Source organism: Plecotus auritus, assembly GCF_963455305.1.
Source record: "Plecotus auritus genome assembly, chromosome: 7".
NCBI lineage: Eukaryota > Metazoa > Chordata > Mammalia > Chiroptera > Vespertilionidae > Plecotus > Plecotus auritus.
In genome coordinates this window covers 67356207-67378643 of record NC_137774.1, presented here as the reverse complement: position 1 = coordinate 67378643, position 22437 = coordinate 67356207, and the positions used below count along the sequence as shown (strand labels likewise).

The window sequence follows — 22437 nt, the reverse complement described above, 5'->3', positions numbered from 1 at the left end:
TTGACGGGGGCCTGAGGCTGCGCCCCCTGCCCAGCAGGGCTTGACAAGGATGGGACTGGCTGGGTCTGGATCTAGCCCAATGGGAGGGGGTGGCCGGGTCTGGGTCTCACACGATTTTGAGGCGCATGTGGGTGGGCAGGGACTGGACTCTGGGTCCCCCTTTTAATGTGCACGGATTTCGTGCACTGGGCCACTAGTGTGTGTGTGTGTGTGTGTGTGCGTGTGATATATATATACATATATATTCATATATATATATAAACTTTTATATATATATAAAAACTTTGGTAGGGGTTATGTAAGAAATTATAAACTACTAGCATGTAAACCATTATAGTTAAATGTTTGCTCACATCCTTAATATGTTTCTGCGAAGGTTCCCTAAAAGCTCGATATCTACGTCTACAGACTTGCTTGTTTTTAAATTATTTTTTTAAACTTAGACTTTTTTGTTCTCCCCAAAATTGAGGCAGAAAACAGAGTTCTCATATACCCACTGCTCTCCCTCAACAATATTCTTTTTTCATGTTTTTTTATTTTTAATTATTCTTTTACAGGGGCTTTGGAGAATGGGAAAGGATGCTGAAAACACACAAGGACCCCAGTTTGTTAAAATAAGGTTTAGCGGAAGAGTCGGGAAGTATGTAAATAAAAACCACATTTCCCAAGGGGCAGCGCGACACGTCACATAAAATGGACGGCGCACGCGTAAAGGGGTCCTCCGCGTTGCGACTCGGCTCTTAAAAGGGTAAAAGCATGGTTCTCGAGGTGCCGCGAATCTTCGAACGCAAGCGAGTTATTACCTACAGACTTTGAAAAGCATTCGAGGGACGCGCCTACACCCGCCCTCGCAATTTCCAGCGCGCCGTGCTTGTTCCGCCCGCGGATCGGTAGGTGGGGATGGGACCCGAGCTGAGACCCGGAGAGTGCGGCGAGAACGTAGGGCTGGGGTCCTCCTACTGCCTCCCCATTTCCCGGCCTCGCTGAGGCGGCTCCCGAGAGGCGGTGCGCACGCGCCTGGTCTCCCTGGGGAAGGCGGGGCCCGGGAGGGGAGGGGAGGCCCCCGCGCGGGTTTGTGGGGTCTGCGCGTGCGCCCGCAGGTCCCGCGAAGATGGGAAGCCGCAGTGGGCGGAGTTTGGTGCGGAGGCCGGCAAAGGTGGGGTACTCCGCCCAGGGGCGAGAAGACGAGGGCTGAGGCTGGGCTCCGAACTCGGGCAGTTTTTTTATATTCTCAAGATGCGCCCCCCTTAACAAAACAGCCTCATTCTCCCACAGCATACCTCCAGTTGCCTTCTCTCAACTGCCTCCGTTTGCAGCCACAACTTCAGTCCTGACTCACTAGCAGCGCCCCCGTCAGGACCGCACCACTCCTCTGAAATAGCTCTTCCTCAAGGCAACCGGCGATCCATAGGTCCCCAAGTGCGTTGGTCTCAGCCCCAGCGCAGTATTTGATGCAGCTGATCACTGCCCCTTCGTGAATCACCTTCTGCATTTGGTGAGGGGAGCATTCTCGTCCTTAGCCTCAGCGCTCTGGCCTCTCCTCTGCTGATGCTTGCCCCTCTTCCTATAATGCTTGTCTACGGCCTCATCCTAATCCCTTCCCTGCTTTCACTTCCGAGGAGTTACCCGTTTTCAAGGCTTTAAATATAAATGCCACCTGTTGTGACAACTTTCAGGTGTCTTCAAACCCAGTGCTCCACCCTGAACTCCAGGTTTTTATTCAGCTCTCACGAGGCATCTCTTAAATATCTGAAATTTGAGTTTTGCCCTTCACCTTCCCTAGTCTTCCTTTTCTTCCAGTTCCCCAGGCCAAACACCTTGAGTTATTCTTGGTGTCTTTTGCTTCTCCTCTCTCCTCCTCCATCAACCTGCACATATTTATCCTTGAGGCTTTGAAAGTTCACTGCTGGGTATTTGATTGTAGATATTCTCTTTGGCACTTGGTTGGTTCTTCCTGCCTGCAAATTTGTGTTCTCTGATATTCTCTGTCATTATTGAGATTTATCTACTTAACTGTACTCTGCTGTAGATGTCCCTTTTAGAACACTTATTTCATCTACAGAGAAGTATATGGAACTATTTGTTGAATGTCTGTTTGTCTCTCTCACTGTTATATAGCCCACATGCCTGGCACAGAGTAGGTGCTTGATAAATATTGTTAAATGAATGAATTTATAAAAGGGACGTACCTCTTCTCCATAGGTGGGAAGTAGACAATCCCTCTTAGAGTATGTTGCTAGCAACTACTTTTTTCTGCATTCGGGAAGAAGATCCTAAATAGCCCAGCTTCAGAATTGCTGCTGTTTATAACTTGAAAGACCGTTTTAAGAGGTTGCCAGGATTCAGTTCGGCAATCTTTGTGAGGACTTAGTAGCTGCCAGACCCTGTGTTTGTTGCTGGGAATAGAAAGTGAATAAAATTGCATCCCGTTCTGCTGAGAGCTCGTGGTTTGGCAGGAGAGACAAGTAAGTGAGACAGTTAGTCTTTCCGTGCATATGTGACAAGAGCAAGGATGAAAGTTTGCGTGTGGTGCTTGGACGTTTGATTGCACTTGGTGTTGGGGCATATGAGAGGGCCTGGGGCAGCCAGATCCCCCTGCCAGTCATTTCTGGCTGTGAGCAGCTTTGTTCTTTACCCCAGTATGCCATACAAATATTACCATGTTCTCTGTGCGCCGTGGTGTGGAAAAGGTTGGCCAGTACTGCTGTAAAAGTGTTAACGTTGCTGCCGTTTGATTTGGACTCTGGATGATGAGTACATTTTCGAGATCCAGTGGAGAAGGAAGAATTAAAGGGCATTTCAGGAAAGCATAATGTCTGGGAGGGCATAACGTACTTTTTTCAGAAAGTACAGAAGTCTGTGTTTGTTTGGGATGGGGGCGCTGGAATTGTTTGGTGTGGGTATTGCAGGGTAGGGTCAATAGGACAGGTAGATCTGTTTGAGAAGTGCTGTCCAGGATACGAAGCATTGTCTTGAAAGTGTTTAATAGACCAGTGTCCACTTTATAAATACCTGGCCCAGCCACAAGGCACCCTGTTCTCAGTGGGTGGGTCCATCACAGTCCGTAGTTTTTAGTGACCAACTTTCTGGAGCTAGAAGCAGAGACATAGTAAGTGACAAGCCTTTGTTTTCTTTTTCTTTTTTTTTTTTTTTTTTTTTTTTAAATATATTTTATTGATATTTTACAGAGAGGAAGGGAGAGGGATAGAGAGCTAGAAACATCGATGAGAGAGAAACATCAATCAGCTGCCTCCTGCACACCCCCTACTGGGGATGTGCCCGCAACCAAGGTACATGCCCTTGACCGGAATCGAACCCGGGACCCTTCAGTCCGCAGCCCGACGCTCTATCCACTGAGCCAAACCGGTTTCGGCTGTTTTCTTTTTCTTATTTCTAAATTTGTATACAAAGATTCTTACAAAGGTTTTAAACTTGCTTCTCATTTAGATTTTTGATGAATTGTCTGCATTGGAAAAAATATTTAATTTACGTCACTTCAGGATTTGTGGTCACTATATCCCTGGAGTGGAAGGTAGTTTGGTGAACATGAACCACTGGGAGTTGGGTGTTGATAATAATAAGGGCTGTTTGAGCCGTTAAGGCTTAGGTTTAGAGTCAGACACATCTGGATTTAAATCCCACTTTTTACTTGCATGACCTGGATAAAGTCACTTATTTCTCCACAGTACTAAATGAATAGTACTTTCTTTGCAGGATTGTTAGGAGGGTTAAACAGGATAATCTACATAAACATGCTCAGCACATGGTAGGTACTCAATAAGGAATAGCTGTCATTATTTTTCTACCTTTTTTTTTTTCAGATGCCACAGTAAATCACCATCAGTGTAATCATAATAACCTAACAGATGATTGGCAGTTTACAGTGGCAGATGCTTCTATTTCCATGATCTCTTTTGCTATGGAATATGTGACGTTGTGACAAAACGGAATTGGAAGGAAGAGCATAGATTTTAGAGTTTTCAGTCTTGGAATCCCAGCCATGATCTCTTTTGCTATGGAATATGTGACGTTGTGACAAAACAGAATTGGAAGGAAGAGCATAGATTTTAGAGTTTTCAGTCTTGGAATCCCAGCTTAATTGCCAGTATTTCCTGACGGAGTTACCTAGTATAACTTAACCTCTCTGAACTTCAATTTCCCCAGATAGAAAGAGGCTGTGCATATAGGATTGCTATAAGGTTAAAATGAGAATCACCTGTGTAAGCTCCATTACAGAAGGTCCTGGGGGGTTGGGGGCGGAGGAGGGAGGGGACTGTTATTTTCTCCTTAACTTAAAAAAAAAGCCAATTAATGAATGCAGATTCTTATTGATGGTGGCCGGATTGAGGATATGGGGTCTGAGTGTAGGGTTTTAGATACCTTTATTCCCATTGATTCAGAACAAAGCTTGTATTGTCTTAAGTCCTAAGGGATTAATTTTAGAGTGGTTTACATATAGGATGTTTGGATTTGTATGAGGCCTTGGCTGCTAGTGGAGGGCCAGAGTATTGTTTTAGGCTGGGCGTTCAGCAGTTAATATATGCTTCCTTTCTGCAACCTTTGTACCTAACTGTTAGCTCTTAGGCACACTTAGTGTGGTCAGACTTCTCAGTTGCAGGTAAGAAAAAGCTAACCCAAACACCAGCCCAGGCGGAAAAGGGTACTTATTACTCTTAACTGAAGAGTCCTGGTGTACCAGCTTCAGGCACAGCTATATCCAGACAACTAAACTATGTCACCAGTATTTTCTGTCTCCGCTCTGCTTTCCTCCATGTTGGATTCTCTCTCAGGCAGGCAAAAGCCTTATCAGTTCCAGGCGTCCATGCTACTCTCTTAACCAACAACTGAAAGGTGGTATCTCTTTGCGCATAGCTCCAGCAAAAGATCTGAAATTGATTTTTGTCCAGGCTTGGCTCACAGATTTCTTCCTAACCAGTCATGGTGGTCAGGGAGAATGTAATATTTTCATTGGCCCAGGCAGTATACGCATCCTTGGAGCCAAGGTGAGGGACAGTTTCCCAAAAAGAAATTGTAGAAAAGGTCCCAGGCAAGACACTGTGATGGTACTACGCCAGCTTTCCTGCAAATAATGAATATTAAACTCTTCACAAGATATTGGAAGAAGGAAAAAAAAAAAAAAAAAACACAAAAAAAAAAACCTATTTGAGGGTCCTGGGGAGTAACCAGAAGCAGGCAGTAACTGGACAGGAATTGGTACCCAGAAAAAAGGAATGACACTGGTGAGTTTCCTATTTGTTTGTTGTTGTATTTAATACCTTGTGGGCATTATGACAAAAGTGCATCTTGGGAAGAAGATAGCCACAGAGAAGGAGTTCCAAATCTTTATATAAAAAATAGTTTTTTGAGCCCTGGCTGGTGTGGTTCACTTGGTTGCGCATCGTCCTATGCACTGAAAGGTCACCAGTTCAATTCCTGGTCAGAGCACATGCCCAGATTGCAGGTTCAGTCCCCAGTTGGGGTGCGGTGCATAGAGGAAGCACTGGTCAATGTTTCTCTCACATCAATGTGTTGTTGTTTTTTCTCTCTCTCCCTCTCCCTCTTTCTGTAAAATCAATTGGAAAAAAAATATTTTAAAAGGTAGTTTTTTGGGGTAGTAAACACACAATACAGTGCGCAGATGAGGTGTTGTAGAACTGTGCACCTGAAACCTGTATAATCTGGTTGACCAGTGTCACCCCAGTAAACTCAGTAAAAAGTAAAAACAAAACAACAACAAAAAGTAGTTTTACCCAAATGTCCATCAGCTGATGAATAGTTGAACAAAACGAGGACTATCCATACAGTGGAATATTATTCAGCCATAAAAGAAATGAAGGACTGATACAATCTACAACATGGATGAACCATGAAAACATTCTGCTAAGTGAAAGAAGCCAGTCATAAAAGGCTGCATAGTGTATGATTCTGTTATATGAACTGTCCAAAAATAGGCAAATCCATAAAGACAGAAATAGCATAATGGTTTCCAGTGACTGAGGGGAGGAGGGAATGGGGAGTGACTGCTGGTGGGTAAAAGTTTCTCATTGGGGAGATGAAAATATCCTGATAGTGGTAATGGTTACACAGTTTTGTGAATATACTAAAAAACACACAACAACACTGATTTAAACCCTTTAAAAAAGTGAATTATATCTAAATTAAACTGTTCCTTTTAAAAATCTGCCAGATTTCTGAACTAGGCAAGCGTGGGACACACCCCGAGCAGCTCAGCTAACGCTGAAAGCGCTGTACAGATTTCAACTGATACCTACCTCAGGGAAGACATTGGGAGTTTGAGTTCAGTTATGTTTAAAAATACCAGAATAGTGGTTCCCTCTGTGGGTATAACTGGGTGGTGTGGCCTTCTAAGTCACTGGAAAGAAGAGAGAGTGCTAGGAGCCAAAAAGTTCAGAGCACTGACCTGCGTCTGTGATGCCTGAAACCTTGCAGGACCTGCCAGTCTCATGGTTCAAGAACAGGGATAAGATCACCTGGAACTCTGCACTCTGTTAGCAGGCAGCTGGGAGCTGGTGGCCTCAGTCAGGTGCGTGTAGGTCGCGTGTAGTTCCAGTCCCCGGTACCTCGCTCCTGCTTGCTTTGTACCAGTAGGCATGGCATTCTCATCGTAGTGAGCCTGAGAAACCTTTGCCTCTGCTTAGAGTGTGTTTTCTGAGAAGATTCAAGTTCATAACTGACCAGATCTGGAGATAGCAATAGTTTGTTGTGAAATCATAAGCGAGGTGGTTCTCCGAGGCAAGGCCCTTCCCAGCAGGCCCAGTGACCCTCTGGAATCCTGCCGCTCCTCTCAGCACTTCAAAATTCTTTCCTGTGGGTAGAAATGAGGTGACATGGAGCATTTTAAGTCACAAGTCACCGTTTATATGTGTGTGGAGCCCGATAATTGGTGGAGGGACTGCATGTTGGAGGGGCCTCCTTTCCCACTGCTGCCTGCTGGTTGTAGGGTTAAGCCCTGCCTGGTTCGGTATATGACCTGCTCCTTCCCCTCCAGGCCACGTGGTCAGCTTTTTCATTTTGGTTTGCTGAACATTTCAGCCTCATCTCATGTGTCTGTCTGTCTCAGCAACCACTGTTTATAAAAGGTTTTAAGAAATACACACTTTTGAACAAGTAGTAGAAGAGAGAAACCAAGATGGCGGCATAGGTAAACACCTAAACTGCTGCCTCGCACAACAATTTCAAAACTACAACTAAAAGACAGAACGGACACCATCCAGAACCACAGGAAAGCTGGCTGAGTGAAAATTCTACAACTAGAAGGAAAGAGGAAAGCTCACAGAGAATTGGAGGTACGGCAAAGGGTCTTTGTGCACGCAGAGAGGAAGGGCGGCTGAGAGCCTGGCTGACTTTCTCTGGCGGAAGGGGGAAGGAAGCTTCCGACCGCACTGAACCCCAGTTCTGACAGCACTGAACCCCAGTTCCGGGCGAACCCCTGGGGACCCACGCTCTTACGGGGGGAGTCTGGACTCTCGGGCGGAGACTCGGGAGCCGGGGAAGGCGGAGGACTGAAAGTGCCCGCGCGCGCGTGCCAGTGCGCACAAAGGCTGCGGAAGTTGCCACAGGCTTTCCCTAGTGGAAGGGAGTCAGAGGATTCTGACTGCACTGAGCCCCAGTTCTGACTGCAGTGAACCCCAGTTCCAGGCGAGCCCCTAGGGACCCACGCTCTTGTGGGGGAGTCTGAACTCTCGGGCGGAGACTTGGGAGCCGGTGAAGGCGGAGGACTGAAAGCGCGCATGCGTGTGCCAGTGTGCACAAAGGCTGTGGAGGTTGCCACAGGCTTTCCCTAGTGAAAGGGAGTCAGAGGCTCCTGACGGCACTGAGCCCCAGTTCTGACTGCAGCGAACCCCAGTTCCAGGCGAGCCCCTGGGGACCCACACTCTTGTGGGGGGAGTCTGGACTCTCAGGCGGAGACTCGAGCTGGGGAAGGCGGAGGACTGAAAGCGCACATGCGCGCAAGGGCAAGGCTGACAGGAAGCCAAAACTGAGACTCCACCCCATCCAAGCTGAGCACAGAGGCTATTGCAATTTGGCAAGTCTAATCCTATAAGGCTGTCTCCAGCACCGAACTTCTCCCAGCATAGACACAGCTGATCCTTACAGCCAACTGGCCCGGAGGTCAATTCTTCCCAGTGATACCAACAACAATAAAGACTTAATTACAACAAGGCTGTACACACAGTCCACAAAGGGGTGCACCAAGAGTGTCCACCTCAGGTTAACTGGGGAAGCAGACCCACTGGGCCATATTGGAAACCTAGCACAAATATATACCTTACCAACTCAGGGAATCAGTGAAAATGCGGGGTCAAAGAATCAGATCACAAACGAAAGAAATGGAGGAAAACAAACGACTGGATATAGAATTCAAAACCACGGTTATAAGGCTTTTTAAGAATATCCTAGAAAAGGCCGATAAATATAACGAGACCCTCGAAGATATGAAAAAGGACCAACTAGAAATTAAACATACACTGACTGAAATAAAAAATATTATACAGAGACCCAGAAACAGAATAGAGGAACCCAAGAATCAAGTCAAAGAATTGAAATACAAAGAAGCAAAAAACACTCAACCGAAAAAGCAAAAAGCAAAAAAAAAAATCCAAAAAGTTGAAGATAATGTAAGAAGACTCTGGGACAACTTCAAGCGTACCAACATCAGAATTATGGGGGTGCCAGAAGAAGAGAGAGAGCAAGATAATGAAAACCTATTTGAAGAAATAATGACAGAAAACTTCCCCCACCTGGTGAAAGAAATAGACTTACAAGTCCAGGAAGCCCACAGAACCCCAAACAAAAGGAATCCAAAGAGGACCACACCAAGACACATCATAATTAAAATGCCAAGAGCAAAAGACAAAGAGAGAATATTAAAAGCAGCAAGAGAAAAACAGTTAATTACCTACAAGGGAGCACCCATACGACTGTCAGCTGACTTCTCAACAGAAACTATGCAGGCCAGACGGGAGTGGCAAGAAATTTTCAATGTGATGAATAGCAAGAACCTACAACCAAGATTACTCTACCCAGCAAAGCTATCTGCTGAAGGGCAGATAAAGAGCTTCACAGATAAGAAAAAGCTGAAGGAGTTCATCACCACCAAACCAGTATTATATGAAATGCTGAAAGGTATTCTTAAAGAAGAGGAAGAAGAAAAAAGTAAAGAGAAAAATTATGAACAACAAATACATATCTATCAACAAGCGAACCTAAAAATCAAGTGAATTAAAAACCTGAGGAACAGAATAATCTGGTGAATATAATAGAATCAGGGGCATAGAAAGGGAGTGGACTGATAATTCTCAGGGGGAAAGGGGTATGGGGGGTTCATGAAGAGAATGGACAAAAATCATACACCTATGGATGAGGACAGTGGGGGGGAGGTAAGGGCAGAAGGTGGGGTGGGAAATGGGTGGAGGGGAGCTATGGGGGGAAAAAGGAGAAATAATTGTAATAATCTGAATAAAGATTTATTTAAAAAAATTTGAAAAAAAAATACACACTTTTTACCATATATATATATATATATATATATATATATATATATATATATATAGTGTCACTGGAGAAGTAAATACCCAAAAAACAATAGTGCTTGCCTCTAGGGGTGGGAGGTATTGCCTCTTGAGTTGTGTCAATATTTTTTACCATGTACATATGTTATCTACTCAAAGGGTTTTCCCCTTTGAACCAGGCTTTGTGTCCAGCCACAGTGAGACAGAGATGGGATGATATTGTGATGATATGATGAGAACCTAAACTGAGACAGTGGCAGGTGTGGAAGAGAGGGGCTGGGTTTGAGATAAATTTCTGAGGCAAGTAGAATTTGAATGGAGACTGATCACAGAGACTGGTGGCTGGAGATGAACAAGAAGGAGGAATCCGTGACTCCAGGATTTCCAGAGTGGGAAGCTGACTGGACAGGGATGGATGTCTTTAACCTTCATCTGGAAGGTAGAGCAATGCCAGACAGGAAGAGAGGTGTCTTAGGGGGCCTCTTGGTAGAGCTATTGGGCTGGCAGCTGAGTTGCAGCCTGGAGAGAGGGCAGGGCTGTAGATATTGACTTGGAAGTTTCAGAATATGGGGGCTTAAAGCCAATGAGCATGCTCGTGCTTAGAGAATGGAAGAGGATCCCAGGGTGAGCTTACACTGGGCTGGAGGAGGAGGGCAGCAGGAAGGCTATGAAGGTGGTTAGAGAAATAGGGGAGATTGGAGACCTGGAAGCCCAAAGAGCAGAGTTTTGGGAAGCAGTGTGTGGTCAGGTGTTCAGTGCAGTGGCAAGTTCCAGGAGCTGGCAGGAGATCACTGAGGACTGAGGGAGAGCCAGCTGTGATGGGTTAAGGAATGAATGGGAGTAGAAGGAAGGATGATGGGTTCTGTGTGCCAGCTCTGTGCTAGGTACAGAAGATAAAGTGACCCTTGTCCTCAGAGATTGGACAGGCTAGGGGAGAAGGCAAATACAAAGAGAATTTTAATATGACTTGGTAGGCACAGTGGTGGAGAGAGACTCAGGGTATTATGGGAAAGCAGAGAAGGTAATTTAATCAAGACTCGGATTAGTGGAGCAGGTGACTTGGTAGTAAGCCAGGCCTTAGAGAATAAGTCATTAAATCAGAGGATTAGGGGTGGTCTGGTTGTGGGAAAGACATCCCAGATCGAGGGAACAGCATGGGTGTAGGGCACAAGTACAGGCCTGTGGTCAAAAGCGGAACAGTTCAGTATTGCTGGGATGTAAAATGTGAGCAGACAATGATGAGAGGTGACGGAGTTGGGCAGAGAAGGATGGAAGCCTCTTCATGGTCCTGCAGCCTTGCTATCTAACCTTGTTATTAGCTCTAACAGTTGTTTAGTGGGTGTAGTGGGATAGGAGTTTCAATTACAAGGTCATGTCATCTGCAGGTAGATAGTGCTACCTGTTCCCTTCCAATCTGGATTGTTTTATTTCATTTTACTGCCCATTTGCCCTAGCTAGAACCAGCAGAACAAGTTTGGCTTGTCCCTGATCTGGGGGAAGCATTCAGTCTTTCACACTCAGTGTGATGTTAGCTGTGGCTGCTCATAGACACCCTCCACCAGGCTGGGGATTCCCCTCTGTTCCTAGTGTGAATATTACTTTTTTAATAAACAGAAGCAGAGATTTTAAGAAGATGTGACTATTTAAGTACATGGAGTTTACAGTTTATTAGTGAGGGGGGTTTACTCTACTCAGTGTGAATCTGATCTTTGTGGATATGATAACTTATTCTTTTTGTTACCTTCTATTGTCTTTTATTCTCTTTCTAATTACCTTTTAGTGCATTTTATTTTCATCAATAAATTTGTCTTTCCTTGAGTCAAATTTTTTTAGTAATTTCTCTTCCCTCTACCATAAAAAAAAAAAGTAGCAGTGCTTTATGACATGGAAATTGTCTTTATATAAAATCTTATTTGAATCCCCCTTTTACAGAATTTTTTAAATGGAGACCACAATACTTAAATCATTTGTCAGCAGAGCTGGGGCCTGGGCTGCTGCTTTGGGAAGTGACTCAATAAGTACTCCTTGTAACTCAGCTCAACATATTGAATGCAGACATCATTGGCTTAGGGTAGAATTTCAGGGCTACTTGCCACTGCATTCGTTTCCTAGTGCTGCCGTAACATTATCACAGGCTGGGCTGGCTTAACACAGCAGGCATGTATTCTCTCACAGTTCTAGAATTCCAAAATCCAGGGGCTGGCTTGGTTCCAAAATCAAGGGTGGGTTTCTTCATGGGTGCTCAGAAGGACAGTCTGTTCCTTGCCTCTCTCCCAGCATCCAGTGGTGGCCGACAACCCTTGGCAGTAATCCTTGGTTTGCAGCTGCCTAAATCCAGTCCCTGCCTCTGTCACATGGCCGCCTTCTCTGTGTGCATCCCTCCCCCGGGCTGTGTGTGTGTGTGTGTGTGTGTGTGTGTGTGTGTGTGTGTGTGTGTGTCTGTCTGTCTGTCTGTCTGTTCTCTTCTTATAAGGACACCAGTCATGTTGGATTAAGGGCCCACCTCTACTCTAGTATGATTTGATCTTAATGTACATCTTAATTACACCTACGAAGACCCTGTTGCTAAGTAAGGTCACGTTCACAGGTATCAGGGGTTAGGACTTCAACATATCTTTTATATATTTTTTTTAATTGACTTCAGAGAGGAAGGGAAGAAGGAGAGATAGAAACATCAACGATGAGGGAGAAGGAGAGAGAGACAGAAACATCAACGATGAGGGAGAGAGAATCATTGATTGGCTGCCTCCTGTACGCCCCACAATGGGGATCGAGCCTGCAACTCGGGCATGTGTCCTTGCCGGGAATTGAACTGTGGTCTCCTGTTCATAGGTTGCGCTCAACCACTGAGCCACGCCAGCCCGCCAACTATCCTTTTTGAGGGAGCAGTAGTTTAACCCATAATAACACTAACAAGGTTCTCTTCTGTTCCCCCTCCGCCCCAGGCACCATATGTACCATGGCCCTCGTGTCGGCTGATTCCCGCATCGCAGAACTTCTCACCGAGCTCCATCAGCTGATCAAACAAACGCAGGTAAAAGGCCACAGCCCTCCATTTCTACAGGGGAACGTGGGCTGTGATGCTGAGCTGTGGAGCAGGGGGTGGGGGTTGTGTTCAGAGAGATTGGACGGGCAGGACCCAAGATGATGTCATGAAGGTGAGAAGAGGGCAGGACTACCATTCCTGTTGGATTATCCATCGTGTGAGATACTAATTCACATACCTTACAATTCACCCAGAGTCTATGATTCATTTGTTTTTAGTATATTCAACGAGCTGTGCAACCATCACCATGACAACTTCAGAACATTTCATTGCTTGACAAAGTGCCCCATATCCAATAGCAGTTATTCCTTTCTCCTTCCACCCTGACCCAGGTAAATAAAGATACTCTTTGAAGGCAAGAATGTCCAAGGGTTTAGAGGTTCTCTCTCAGAAGTTGGTCAAAGGCCAAACCTTTTTAGGAATGTGCAGAGTTTGAAAACCCAGGCTTGCTGAGTTAATCATTTACTGCGTACACCACCCCCTGGCCCTTGGCCTACTAGGCTCTCCTACAGCAAAACAATCAAGTTTGAGCATCTGTTTTTAGTATAGCATTTATATCAGAGATACAGCAATAATAGCGGCATGGAGGAGCCTGCAGGGGTAGAGATAAACTTAGAGAAATAACTAATCTGTACTTAGAGCCACTGCATCCATTTTCTTTTTTCATATATATAAATATATTTTTATTGACTTCAGAGAGGAAGGGAGAGGGAGAGAGAGAGAGAAACATCAATGAAGAGAGAGAATGTTAATCGGCTTTCTCCTGCATGCCTCCTACTGGGGATGGAGCCCGCAACCTGGACTCATGCCCTTGACCAGAATTGAACCCAGAACCCTTCAGTCCACAGGCCGATGCTCTATCCACTGAGCCAAACCGGCTAGGATGCATCCATTTTCTTATTGTTGAACTAATTTGATTACTCATTTTCCACTTCACCTACCACTACTTGTATGTTATGATAAATTCATGTAGAAATATTTAGCCCAGAAATGAGCTGATGGTTAGCAAAATTTAGTTCTTCCTCAGGCCTCTCATTTTCTATGAGTAATACACTGAGGCTTTGGCTCAGTCTCCCAATTCAGTTGGTCATCATATCAGTGCTACCATAACACTTATTTACACAAGTAGTTTATCCTTACCAGCAGTACCCTGTGTTACACCACAGTGAAGTATGGTCATGGTAAAACTCGGTCTCGTTATGGAACAAGTCAGTAAATCACAGGCTCTTCATTATGTCTTCCCAACAGAATTGGCCCTGCCCGTTTACCAGATATTGCTATGGGCAGGCTTTATTACAGTGGCCCTGATTCCGTTATTTCTGGGGTCTAAGTCAGCTGGGGATAAGGCCAGTCACTTGTCTCAGCTCAGAGGCTTGTACTGAGCCTGGTTCCCTATGTGTGCTCTCAAACCCCAAAGCCCACCTCCCTCCTAAGGGGAGGACAGGTGGTATTCAGAGTACAAGTCCCAGCTCTGCTAGCTGTACTTTAGGATATGCCTTATTTTGATCAGCTCTTGGGTCAGGATAGTCATGGTGCATCGTTATAACTTACAAGTGCCCCAGAGGGCTTCCGTATGTGTGGAGGTCAGAGCATCCCATAGTGGTGCCCCTTGGGGCTCAGCAGACAGTATGGAGAGTCTGTGCCTGTGACTACGGTAGCCTCCATCTGGATTAAAATAGTCAGGAGGCCTGGTGGGTCAGGGTGCAAGCCCTTTCCCAGCAACAGATGGGTCCTGGAATCATCAGCATCGTGTGTGGAGTTGGCCGAAACGATTCACTGAACTTTGTCATCCTTCCAGGCTGTCGTCCCTCCCTTCCTCTAGAAAGAGAACTCACTCGTATCTCATACAGCCTTTCAGAAGCTTCCTGGCTCGGGGTGGGCTGTTCCCCAGGGGACTTTGTACCCTGCATGTGGTGCCTACTGCTTTAATCCTATTGAAACCCATTTCCCCCCTACTCTTTTTCATAGCTTTTCATTCACAAAATCAGGGTGATGTGTGTCTGTGCACAGCATGCCGCGGCATAGCGGGTTGCACTGCCCATTGGGTCCATTGTCCCTTTGTCGGCATTCCATCAGGATGGAGCAGTTCCTAGAAATCCCTTCCCAAATGGTATCCTCTGTAGTGGCTGTAACCTGAAAACTAAGTCAGAAGATCCTGGCACACATGAAAGAACCCAGTCTGAAAGGTCACAGGCTGTATGATTCCCCCAGCTGACGTTCTGGAAAAGCCAAAATGAAAGTAAAAAGATACGGGGCTTGGAGGAGGGAGGCATGAGTAGGGGAGCACGGGATTTTTAGGGAGTTGAAGCTATTCTTTATGATACCGTGATGGTGAGTTCCTGACCTATGCGTTTGTCAAAACCCATGGAATGCACAGCACAGAAAGTGAATCTTAATATAATCTATGGGCTTTAGTTAATAATTACCGGTTTTGGTTCATTAACTGTAACAAGTATACCCCACTAATGCAAGAGGTTCATAAGGGAAACTGCAGGGGAAAGCAAGTATTTGGGAACTCTACTACCTGCTCAGCTTTTCTGTAACCCTAAAACTGCTCTAAAAGTAGTTCGTTAATAAAATGTTAAAGCTAAAGCAAAGTAGAATTGCTGGAATTCCATTCGGTCTTCAGCAATTAGTCCAGTTTATCATCAGGTCTTCTGACCAGAATGCCTCTCAGAGGGCTGCTGCTCAGGATCGAAGGCTCCCGTTTGACTTCATCCGGTTCTAAAAGCAGGGGTGCTCTTGGCACATAGGTGGCTTCACCCTTTTGGCATCTGGCGTAACTGAGCCAATAGTATCCTCTAGCTCTGAGTCTATCTTGAGGCATTAATATAATATTGAATTTACAACATTACATAACCCACTCTTATCCTCAGCTACTATTTCTCCTTCTCTCCATTTGTCATTGATTTTTACCCAAACTTTTCCACCCTTGGAAGAATGTTGGGTTCAGCCACTGTGCCAGCCCAGATTGCAGGCAGCAGTGCCAGTCTAACAGGTGTCATGTCCTGTCTGCTCCCCATCCCTCCTTGGTCATTCCCATTTGGTAGGGTGGGGTTACAGAGTACAGAACTAGTGGACTGTTTAGACCACTGGGCAGTATAGCCGCATTCACCATTAACTCCATGTTGCCGAGTACTTGGGAATTCTGACTAAGAATCATCCATGCATCTGGCACCCTCAGTTGCATATGTGGTCCCAGGCCCACTGATGTGGGGAAGACTTGTACCAGCATCCTTCCCCATCCCCTCTTCCCAGGTGAACTGATCATAGATGTATGTGTTAATTTCTGGACTCTCAATTCTAGTCCGTTGTTCTATATGCCAGCATCACAGCATTTGACGGCTGTAGCTTTGTCATAAAATTAGAAATCAGGAAATGTGAGTCCTCCAATGTTTTTGTTTTCCTCTTTCAAGAATGTTTTAGCTATTCTGGGTTACTTGAATTTCCACATGAATTTTAGAATAAGCTTGTCAATCTCTACAAAGAAGTCAGCTGGAATTTTGTTGGGGATTGTATTGAATCTGTAGGTCAGTTTGTCTTTCCTGGTGAAGGAGAGCCATAAATCTAGTTTATGATTTCACTTTAATGCCTTTTGTAATGCTTTCGAAGTAGTGGGGGAGGGGAGTCCTTTTAAACTGGTCCTGAATTCGGATCTAGTAAATGAGGGCCATATGGATGGGCCTGTGGCCTGGGTGCAGGGTGCCCCAGCGGGATGGGGGGCCTCACTCCTGTCCTGCTGACCTCCTCCTTGCAGGAAGAGCGTTCGCGGAGCGAGCACAACTTAGTGAACATCCAGAAGACCCACGAACGGATGCAGACCGAGAACAAGAGTGAGTAGCTGGGCTCTGGAGAGAAAGGGGATGAGAAGTGGATGTGGGCCAAGATTGCTGTCGTTTCAAAAGGGGCTTTTGCATGTATCTGCAATCATCCAAGACGAGCTGCTCCTTAGGCCAGAGGGACAGTTTTCCCTTAGGCTGGGTGGCCCAAGGTGACCTAGGAGACAAATACCAGACTGCCTAGCTCTAAAGAACCTTAAAATCCCCCAACTCTAGGGACTAGAAAGTCAGTGAAATGAGGCTGCATCTAGGGAAACACCTTAGAGGGCACAGGCACCCCGGTTAGGTGGTGTTTTCTAGGGAGCTTCCCTCCCGGGGTGCACCGAGGGCCCCAGCTGGCCAGGCTCCTGGCCTTGGGCTTTCCAGCTCTGAGCAACTTGAGATTGCTTTCTGTTTTCCCATGTGCTGAGAAGTACTTCCTGTGTGTATCATGCTATGGCAAAGGTAAGAAAGTCCTCCCTTGGATGCAGTGATGGCATTTGTACCATATGAAAATGTGAACGCGCTATACATGAGGTTCAGGTGCCTCGGGGAGCACTCTGAGCCAGTAGAGCTCATGCCTCGGTCCATGGCTTCTCTGCCTCCCAAGGCCTGATTCCGATACACTGGAAGCAGTGCCACAGGACTGCCAGCTGCCCCTCGCCCACGCCTGTCTCCCTGTGCTTACTCTGCAGTCTCTCCCTATTACCGGACAAAGCTGCGTGGCCTCTATACAACCGCCAAAGCCGATGCAGAGGCCGAGTGCAAGTGAGTACCAGCCCACTGCCTGCCATCGCCTCCATGCCTCGCCCAGGTGCTGGGCTGCAGGAACCTATGGACCACGGCCCCAGGCTGCCTTCCTGGCATGGATGAGCCTCTCCCTTAGGGCTGCCTTCCCTAGAACCCACTTCTAAACTGCTCCCCACTCCCTAGCAGCAGGGCAGGGGTCAGGTCCCAGCACTGCCATTTACCTGTCACGTGACCTTGGGCAGTCACTTCAGCTGAGACTCAGTTGCTCCATCATTAAAATAAGAATAATAACTACCTATAGAATTGTCAACATAAATGAGATAATGCATATAAAGTGCCTAAGACTAGTGTTTTACAAACTCTTGACCATTACATTAGGAAGTGCATTCTCTATTGTGGTGGTAATAACAGGAACAGTAACAGCTCTTTGTGGCCTTACTCTGTGCCAGGTGCTGGTGCAGTACTTTCTATAGTTACCTCATTTAACCCTCAGAGCAACTCTAAGATGGGATTACCCCCATTTAACAGATGAGGAAACTGAAATACCAAAGGGTTGTGTAATCTGCCAAAAGACACCACTAGTAAGTGGGGGAGCCCAAATTTAAACCCAAAGCCCTTATTCTTTAATGTTTTCTTACTGATTTTTTGAGAGAGGAAGGGAGAGGGAGAGAGAGATAGAAACATGATGAGAGAGAATCATTGATTGGCCGCCTCCTACACATCCCACACTGGGGATCAAGCCTGCAACCCGGGCATGTGCCCTGACCGGGAATCGAGCCATGACTCCTGGTTCATAGGTCAATGCTCAGCCACTGAGCCATGCCACCCGGGCTCAATCATCTTTTTTTTAAAAGGCCTTGAGGTCTCCCACTAGCAGCAGGAGTCACAGGGCAGCAAGCTCAAAGATCTCCCTTTCCATATTCCGAGGGAAGACAGGTGGCCATCCCCAGGTGGGACCAAGGTACTGACTAACCTTAGTGCAAAGGGCATTTCTCCAGGTGCAGCTCGGTAAGGGCGCAGTGAACAGCATGGGGTGGTGGGTAACCCTTTGACTGGAGATAGTGGGTAACTCAGCCTCAGACACTCAGAGTGCCAGCAAGGGAAGGTAGTTTAGGAGTGGGTAAGCCAATGCACACGGAGGTCGTTTAGCTTTCCAAGGGCCGGAGGACTCAGGCTAAATGTTAAGTCCCTGGAGGAGAGAATGGATGCTTGGGGCCTGGGCAGCAGACCACTTGCTGGTGGGCACCTGCGACATGGCTGTTGGTCCATATTGCTGACCAGAGGAGTGCTCTGGTCTTGACACATCTCAGGAGCGTCCGCTCTCCCTCCTCACCCCTGACACAGACACCTAGCGATGGCACAGAAGCCACATGCCTGAGGAGCTAACGTTTAGGACCTCGGTCTTCCTACTGCAGCACCTCCCCATGCAGCTCCGCTGGGCGGCTGGGGAGCAGCTGGGCTGCCGCACATTCCTCCTGCCGTAGATGGGCAGAGGCGAGGGGCGTGGGGAGGCAGCTAGTTTCACCTGGATAGTGCCCTGGCTTAGCTGCTTTGTGTCTCGCTTTGCGAGCACAACTCCCAGAGAAGAAGACCCAAAAGGAATTAATTTTCCCCTTTTGCCTTTTTAAAATGTCACCCTGATCAAATAATTACACTGAATCTGTATACAGCAGTATTAGAGTATTTTAAAGGGCCCTTCCTCCTGGCCAGCAGGGAGGTGCTGAGGTTGACAGGAGGAAGGTTAGGGCTCAGGGCTCTTGGCTGAATTCCAGCAGAATGTCAGCCAGAAGGAATCCTTCCTCCGCTGGCGCAGGTGAAGCTGGCCGCTTGAGGTGGCCTCCCTGCGCATTGCTGCCAGGCTGGCTGGCTGCCTGTCGGGGTAGGACCATGCTTTACCTGGGAGGTGACATGAAGCTTTTATGGTTCTGAGATGGAGAAGTTTCCGTTCCAGAAAACTACTTTTTAAATAGTAACTGATCTTAAAACATTGTTACCTCAAATCTCTGCAGTGAATCTGCAATAACTTTAGAACAGCAGTTGCCAACTGGTAGTCGGTGAGGTCTGAAAGGTTGGCGACCACTGGTTTAAGGAAACCTTTGGAGCAGTGGTCACCTACCAGTGGTCCGCGGACCATTGGTGGTCCATGAGGTCCAAAAGGCTGGCGATCACTGCTTTAGGACACGGAATTACATTCCTCTCCTAGAGATTCATAATACAGATTATCAAAGGCTCTGCTAAGTTCTGCAAAGAATTTTTTTAAAATATGTTTTTATTGATGTCAGAAGGGAGAGGGAGAGATAGAAACATCAATTATGAGAGAGAATTACTGATCGACTGCCTCCTGCATGCCCCCTACCAGGGATCGAGCCTGCAACCCAGGCATGTGCCCTGACTGGGAATCAAACCATGATCTCCTGGTTCATAGGTTGGTGTTCAACCATGGAGCCACACTGGTCGGGCTATCTTACCAGCTTTTGTATGCTTTTAAGACTAAAGCCACCTATGTAGGGTTCATAGTTTTCACAAGGTTTGTCTGCGTTCTTGACCAGAAGATGAAATCCATGCTCTGTGCCTCATCCAGACCTCTTCTTTCCCTCCTCCCCACCCTCAGCATCCTCCGGAAAGCCCTAGATAAGATTGCGGAAATCAAGTCTCTATTGGAAGAGAGGCGGATCGGTGAGTTAGAGACGACAAGTTAGTTCGGTGTTCCTTGACCAGGTGGAATCAGGGTTCCGGAGCAGCAGTCATGTCTTCCTGCGAGGGAGCCTGTAACCTCAGCCTAGTGTGGTCGATTGGGCCATGGGCTGTGACAGGGAGGTGCACCAGGGCAGCCTGGGACTGGGAAGGGGATGGAGGTCAGTCCCAGAGGCAGAGACAAGGCCTCCCCGTTCTCCCTCTGCAAACCACGCTGATTTGCCCCAATCCCTCAGGTTTCTCTCCGTCCTCTACTGCCTGGGGCGGTCACCTACTACCCCCAGGCCCATTTCTTAATGAGGTGGGAGCCTGGCTATTATTTGAGAGCCACAGTGGGATATCTTGAAGCCAACCTTTCAGATGGGGCTTACACAGGGTGCTGGCTTCCATATTGCTTCAGACTGCTGTCCCACCTGTCTCTCGCCCTTCCAATGAACCCAGGGGGCAGACTCCTCGCCCATGAAATTGTCACACTGCCAGTTGGGTTGAAGTTGACTGGGTGTATTGAGCCATGCCCGAGGAGGTAAGGGCTCTGTACACATTTGATAGTTCTTTTAATTTTATGCTTAATTATATTAATAGAAAATACATGTAAGTATACACACAGCTCAATAAAATTTTCACTAACTTAACAAGTGGATGTAACCAGCACCCAGATAAGAGACATGATCAGCGCCTCAGAATCCCCCTTTTGCCCTCTTTGGTTCTTTCCCAAAAGGTATCCACTAACCCGTCTCGCCAGGTTAGTGTGGCCTGGCAGCCTCTCAGCAGGGGCCTTTAGCGGAGGGCCAGGGAGCACACCTGGACCCTTGGTGCTAACTCCACGAGAGCGGGAAGCCGGGGGCAGGCACCCTATCCCTGTTGCCTCAGTGGCTCACTTCTTTCCCACAGCGGCAAAGATCGCGGGTCTGTACAATGACTCGGAGCCCCCGCGGAAGACCATGCGCAGGGGCGTGCTGATGACCCTGCTGCAGCAGTCGGCCATGACCCTGCCGCTGTGGATCGGGAAGCCTGGTGACAAGTGAGCGCAGGCCCAGGGAGGGGGAGATGGCAGGGGAGGGGCTGGGACTGAAACGTTATCCCCCCTCAGGCCGCCCCCACTCTGCGGGGCCATTCCGGCCTCTGGGGACTATGTGGCCAAACCTGGAGACAAGGTGGCTGCCCGGGTCAAGGCCGTGGATGGGGATGAGCAGTGGATCCTGGCCGAGGTGGTCAGTTACAGCCATGCCACCAACAAGTGAGTGGACACACCCAGCCCTGTGGGACGCATGTGAAGAGCCAGCTCCTTGGGCTACTTCCCTCCTCACCCTGCTCGTCAGTCCCGACCGGGTGTGCACCGCCCTGCATCCACTGCTCTCCTTTCGTTCGCCCGCAGGTATGAGGTCGATGACATTGATGAAGAAGGCAAAGAGTGAGTGTGCTGGCCAGGGCGGGACAAGGGAAGCCTGGGGATAGCTCTGCTGCTGGGAAAGAGCCCCCCACCTGCCATGGATTTGACCTAAGCGCCCCTCCAGGAGACACACCCTGAGCCGGCGGCGCATCATCCCACTGCCCCAGTGGAAGGCCAACCCTGAGACGGACCCCGAAGCCTTATTCCAGAAGGAGCAGCTCGTGCTGGCCCTTTATCCCCAGACCACCTGCTTCTACCGGGCCCTGATCCACACCCCCCCACAACGGGTAAGGCAGCCCCCGGGGGAGAGATAGTCCAGGATACCAGAACCACCCAGCTGACCAGACGGGTCATGGGGTCGGTCACCTTCCCTTTCCTTCCCTCTTGTCCTTGTGGCATCTTTGAGCTGGGAGGGTCCTGAGCTGTAACCCCTCCAGCCTGTCCTCCAGGCAGTGCCAGCCGCCCTGCGGAGCCTTAGAAAGCCCTGGTGTGTCCTCTAGTCTAGTTTGCTTTCACATTGAGGTGGGGAGCCTGAGCCCCAAGATGGAAGCGCCTTGCTCAGAGCCACTCTTCACCCCCGACCCCTGCACTCTAATCACTCATCATTGATGGCAGTTTAAAGGCTAGTCTCCCTCTTCCCCCAGGACTCCTGCCTGCTGCCCTCTGGTTGTCCTAGCTCCCCTTAACATAGGGTCCCCTTCCGTTGTGGCCGCCTGTGTAGCCAGCGAGTCCTTTTCCTTGCTATTCATCCCCGTCCTTGGCCCTTAGTTGCGGAGGAGCTCTGTAGCAGGGAGTAGGTTCAAACATCTAGACTTCTTGAGTGAAGGTGAGATGGGAAAGGCCAGGAGCCCACACACCAGAGGTTCCTATCGGTCTAGGCTTGGGCAGAAGGGGGACGCTGGCCTGGGGCTTTCTGACCAGCCCTCCTGTCTGCCTCCTGCCGCAGCCCCAGGATGACTATTCGGTCCTGTTTGAAGATACTTCCTATGCAGATGGTTACTCCCCTCCCCTCAATGTGGCCCAGAGGTATGTGGTGGCTTGTAAGGAGCCCAAGAAAAAGTGATGCAGGCTGGCAGTCTCCTGCCACCTCAAGGGGGCACGCAACAAGACATTATGTGATGAAATAAATGTTCCTCCCCTTTGCCATGTCTCCTGGGTTCTTACCCCTCCCCATGTAGGGCAAGTTGGGGAACTGGGGCCTCATTT

General features: G+C 47.8%; 1 protein-coding gene across 5 annotated transcripts; it reads left to right on the top strand.

Annotated features, from left to right (window-relative positions):
- Positions 1 to 673: 673 nt before the first annotated feature.
- Positions 674 to 22374, top strand: SGF29 (SAGA complex associated factor 29). Of its 5 annotated transcripts, none has more exons than XM_080679176.1 (10): positions 674 to 890; positions 12479 to 12567; positions 16337 to 16412; positions 17093 to 17165; positions 19759 to 19823; positions 20733 to 20862; positions 20932 to 21078; positions 21217 to 21252; positions 21356 to 21518; positions 22178 to 22374. In XM_080679176.1, the coding sequence occupies exons 2-10, from the start codon at positions 12493 to 12495 to the stop codon at positions 22292 to 22294; spliced, it is 882 nt and encodes a 293-aa protein (XP_080535302.1). In that variant the 5' UTR covers positions 674 to 890; positions 12479 to 12492; the 3' UTR covers positions 22295 to 22374. The 5 variants fall into 5 exon arrangements, with proteins under 5 accessions (XP_080535302.1, XP_080535304.1, XP_080535303.1 ...); XM_080679178.1 differs by lacking the exon at positions 674 to 890 and adding an exon at positions 1091 to 1156; XM_080679177.1 differs by lacking the exon at positions 674 to 890 and adding an exon at positions 1131 to 1495.
- The last annotated feature ends 63 nt before the right edge of the window (positions 22375 to 22437 follow it).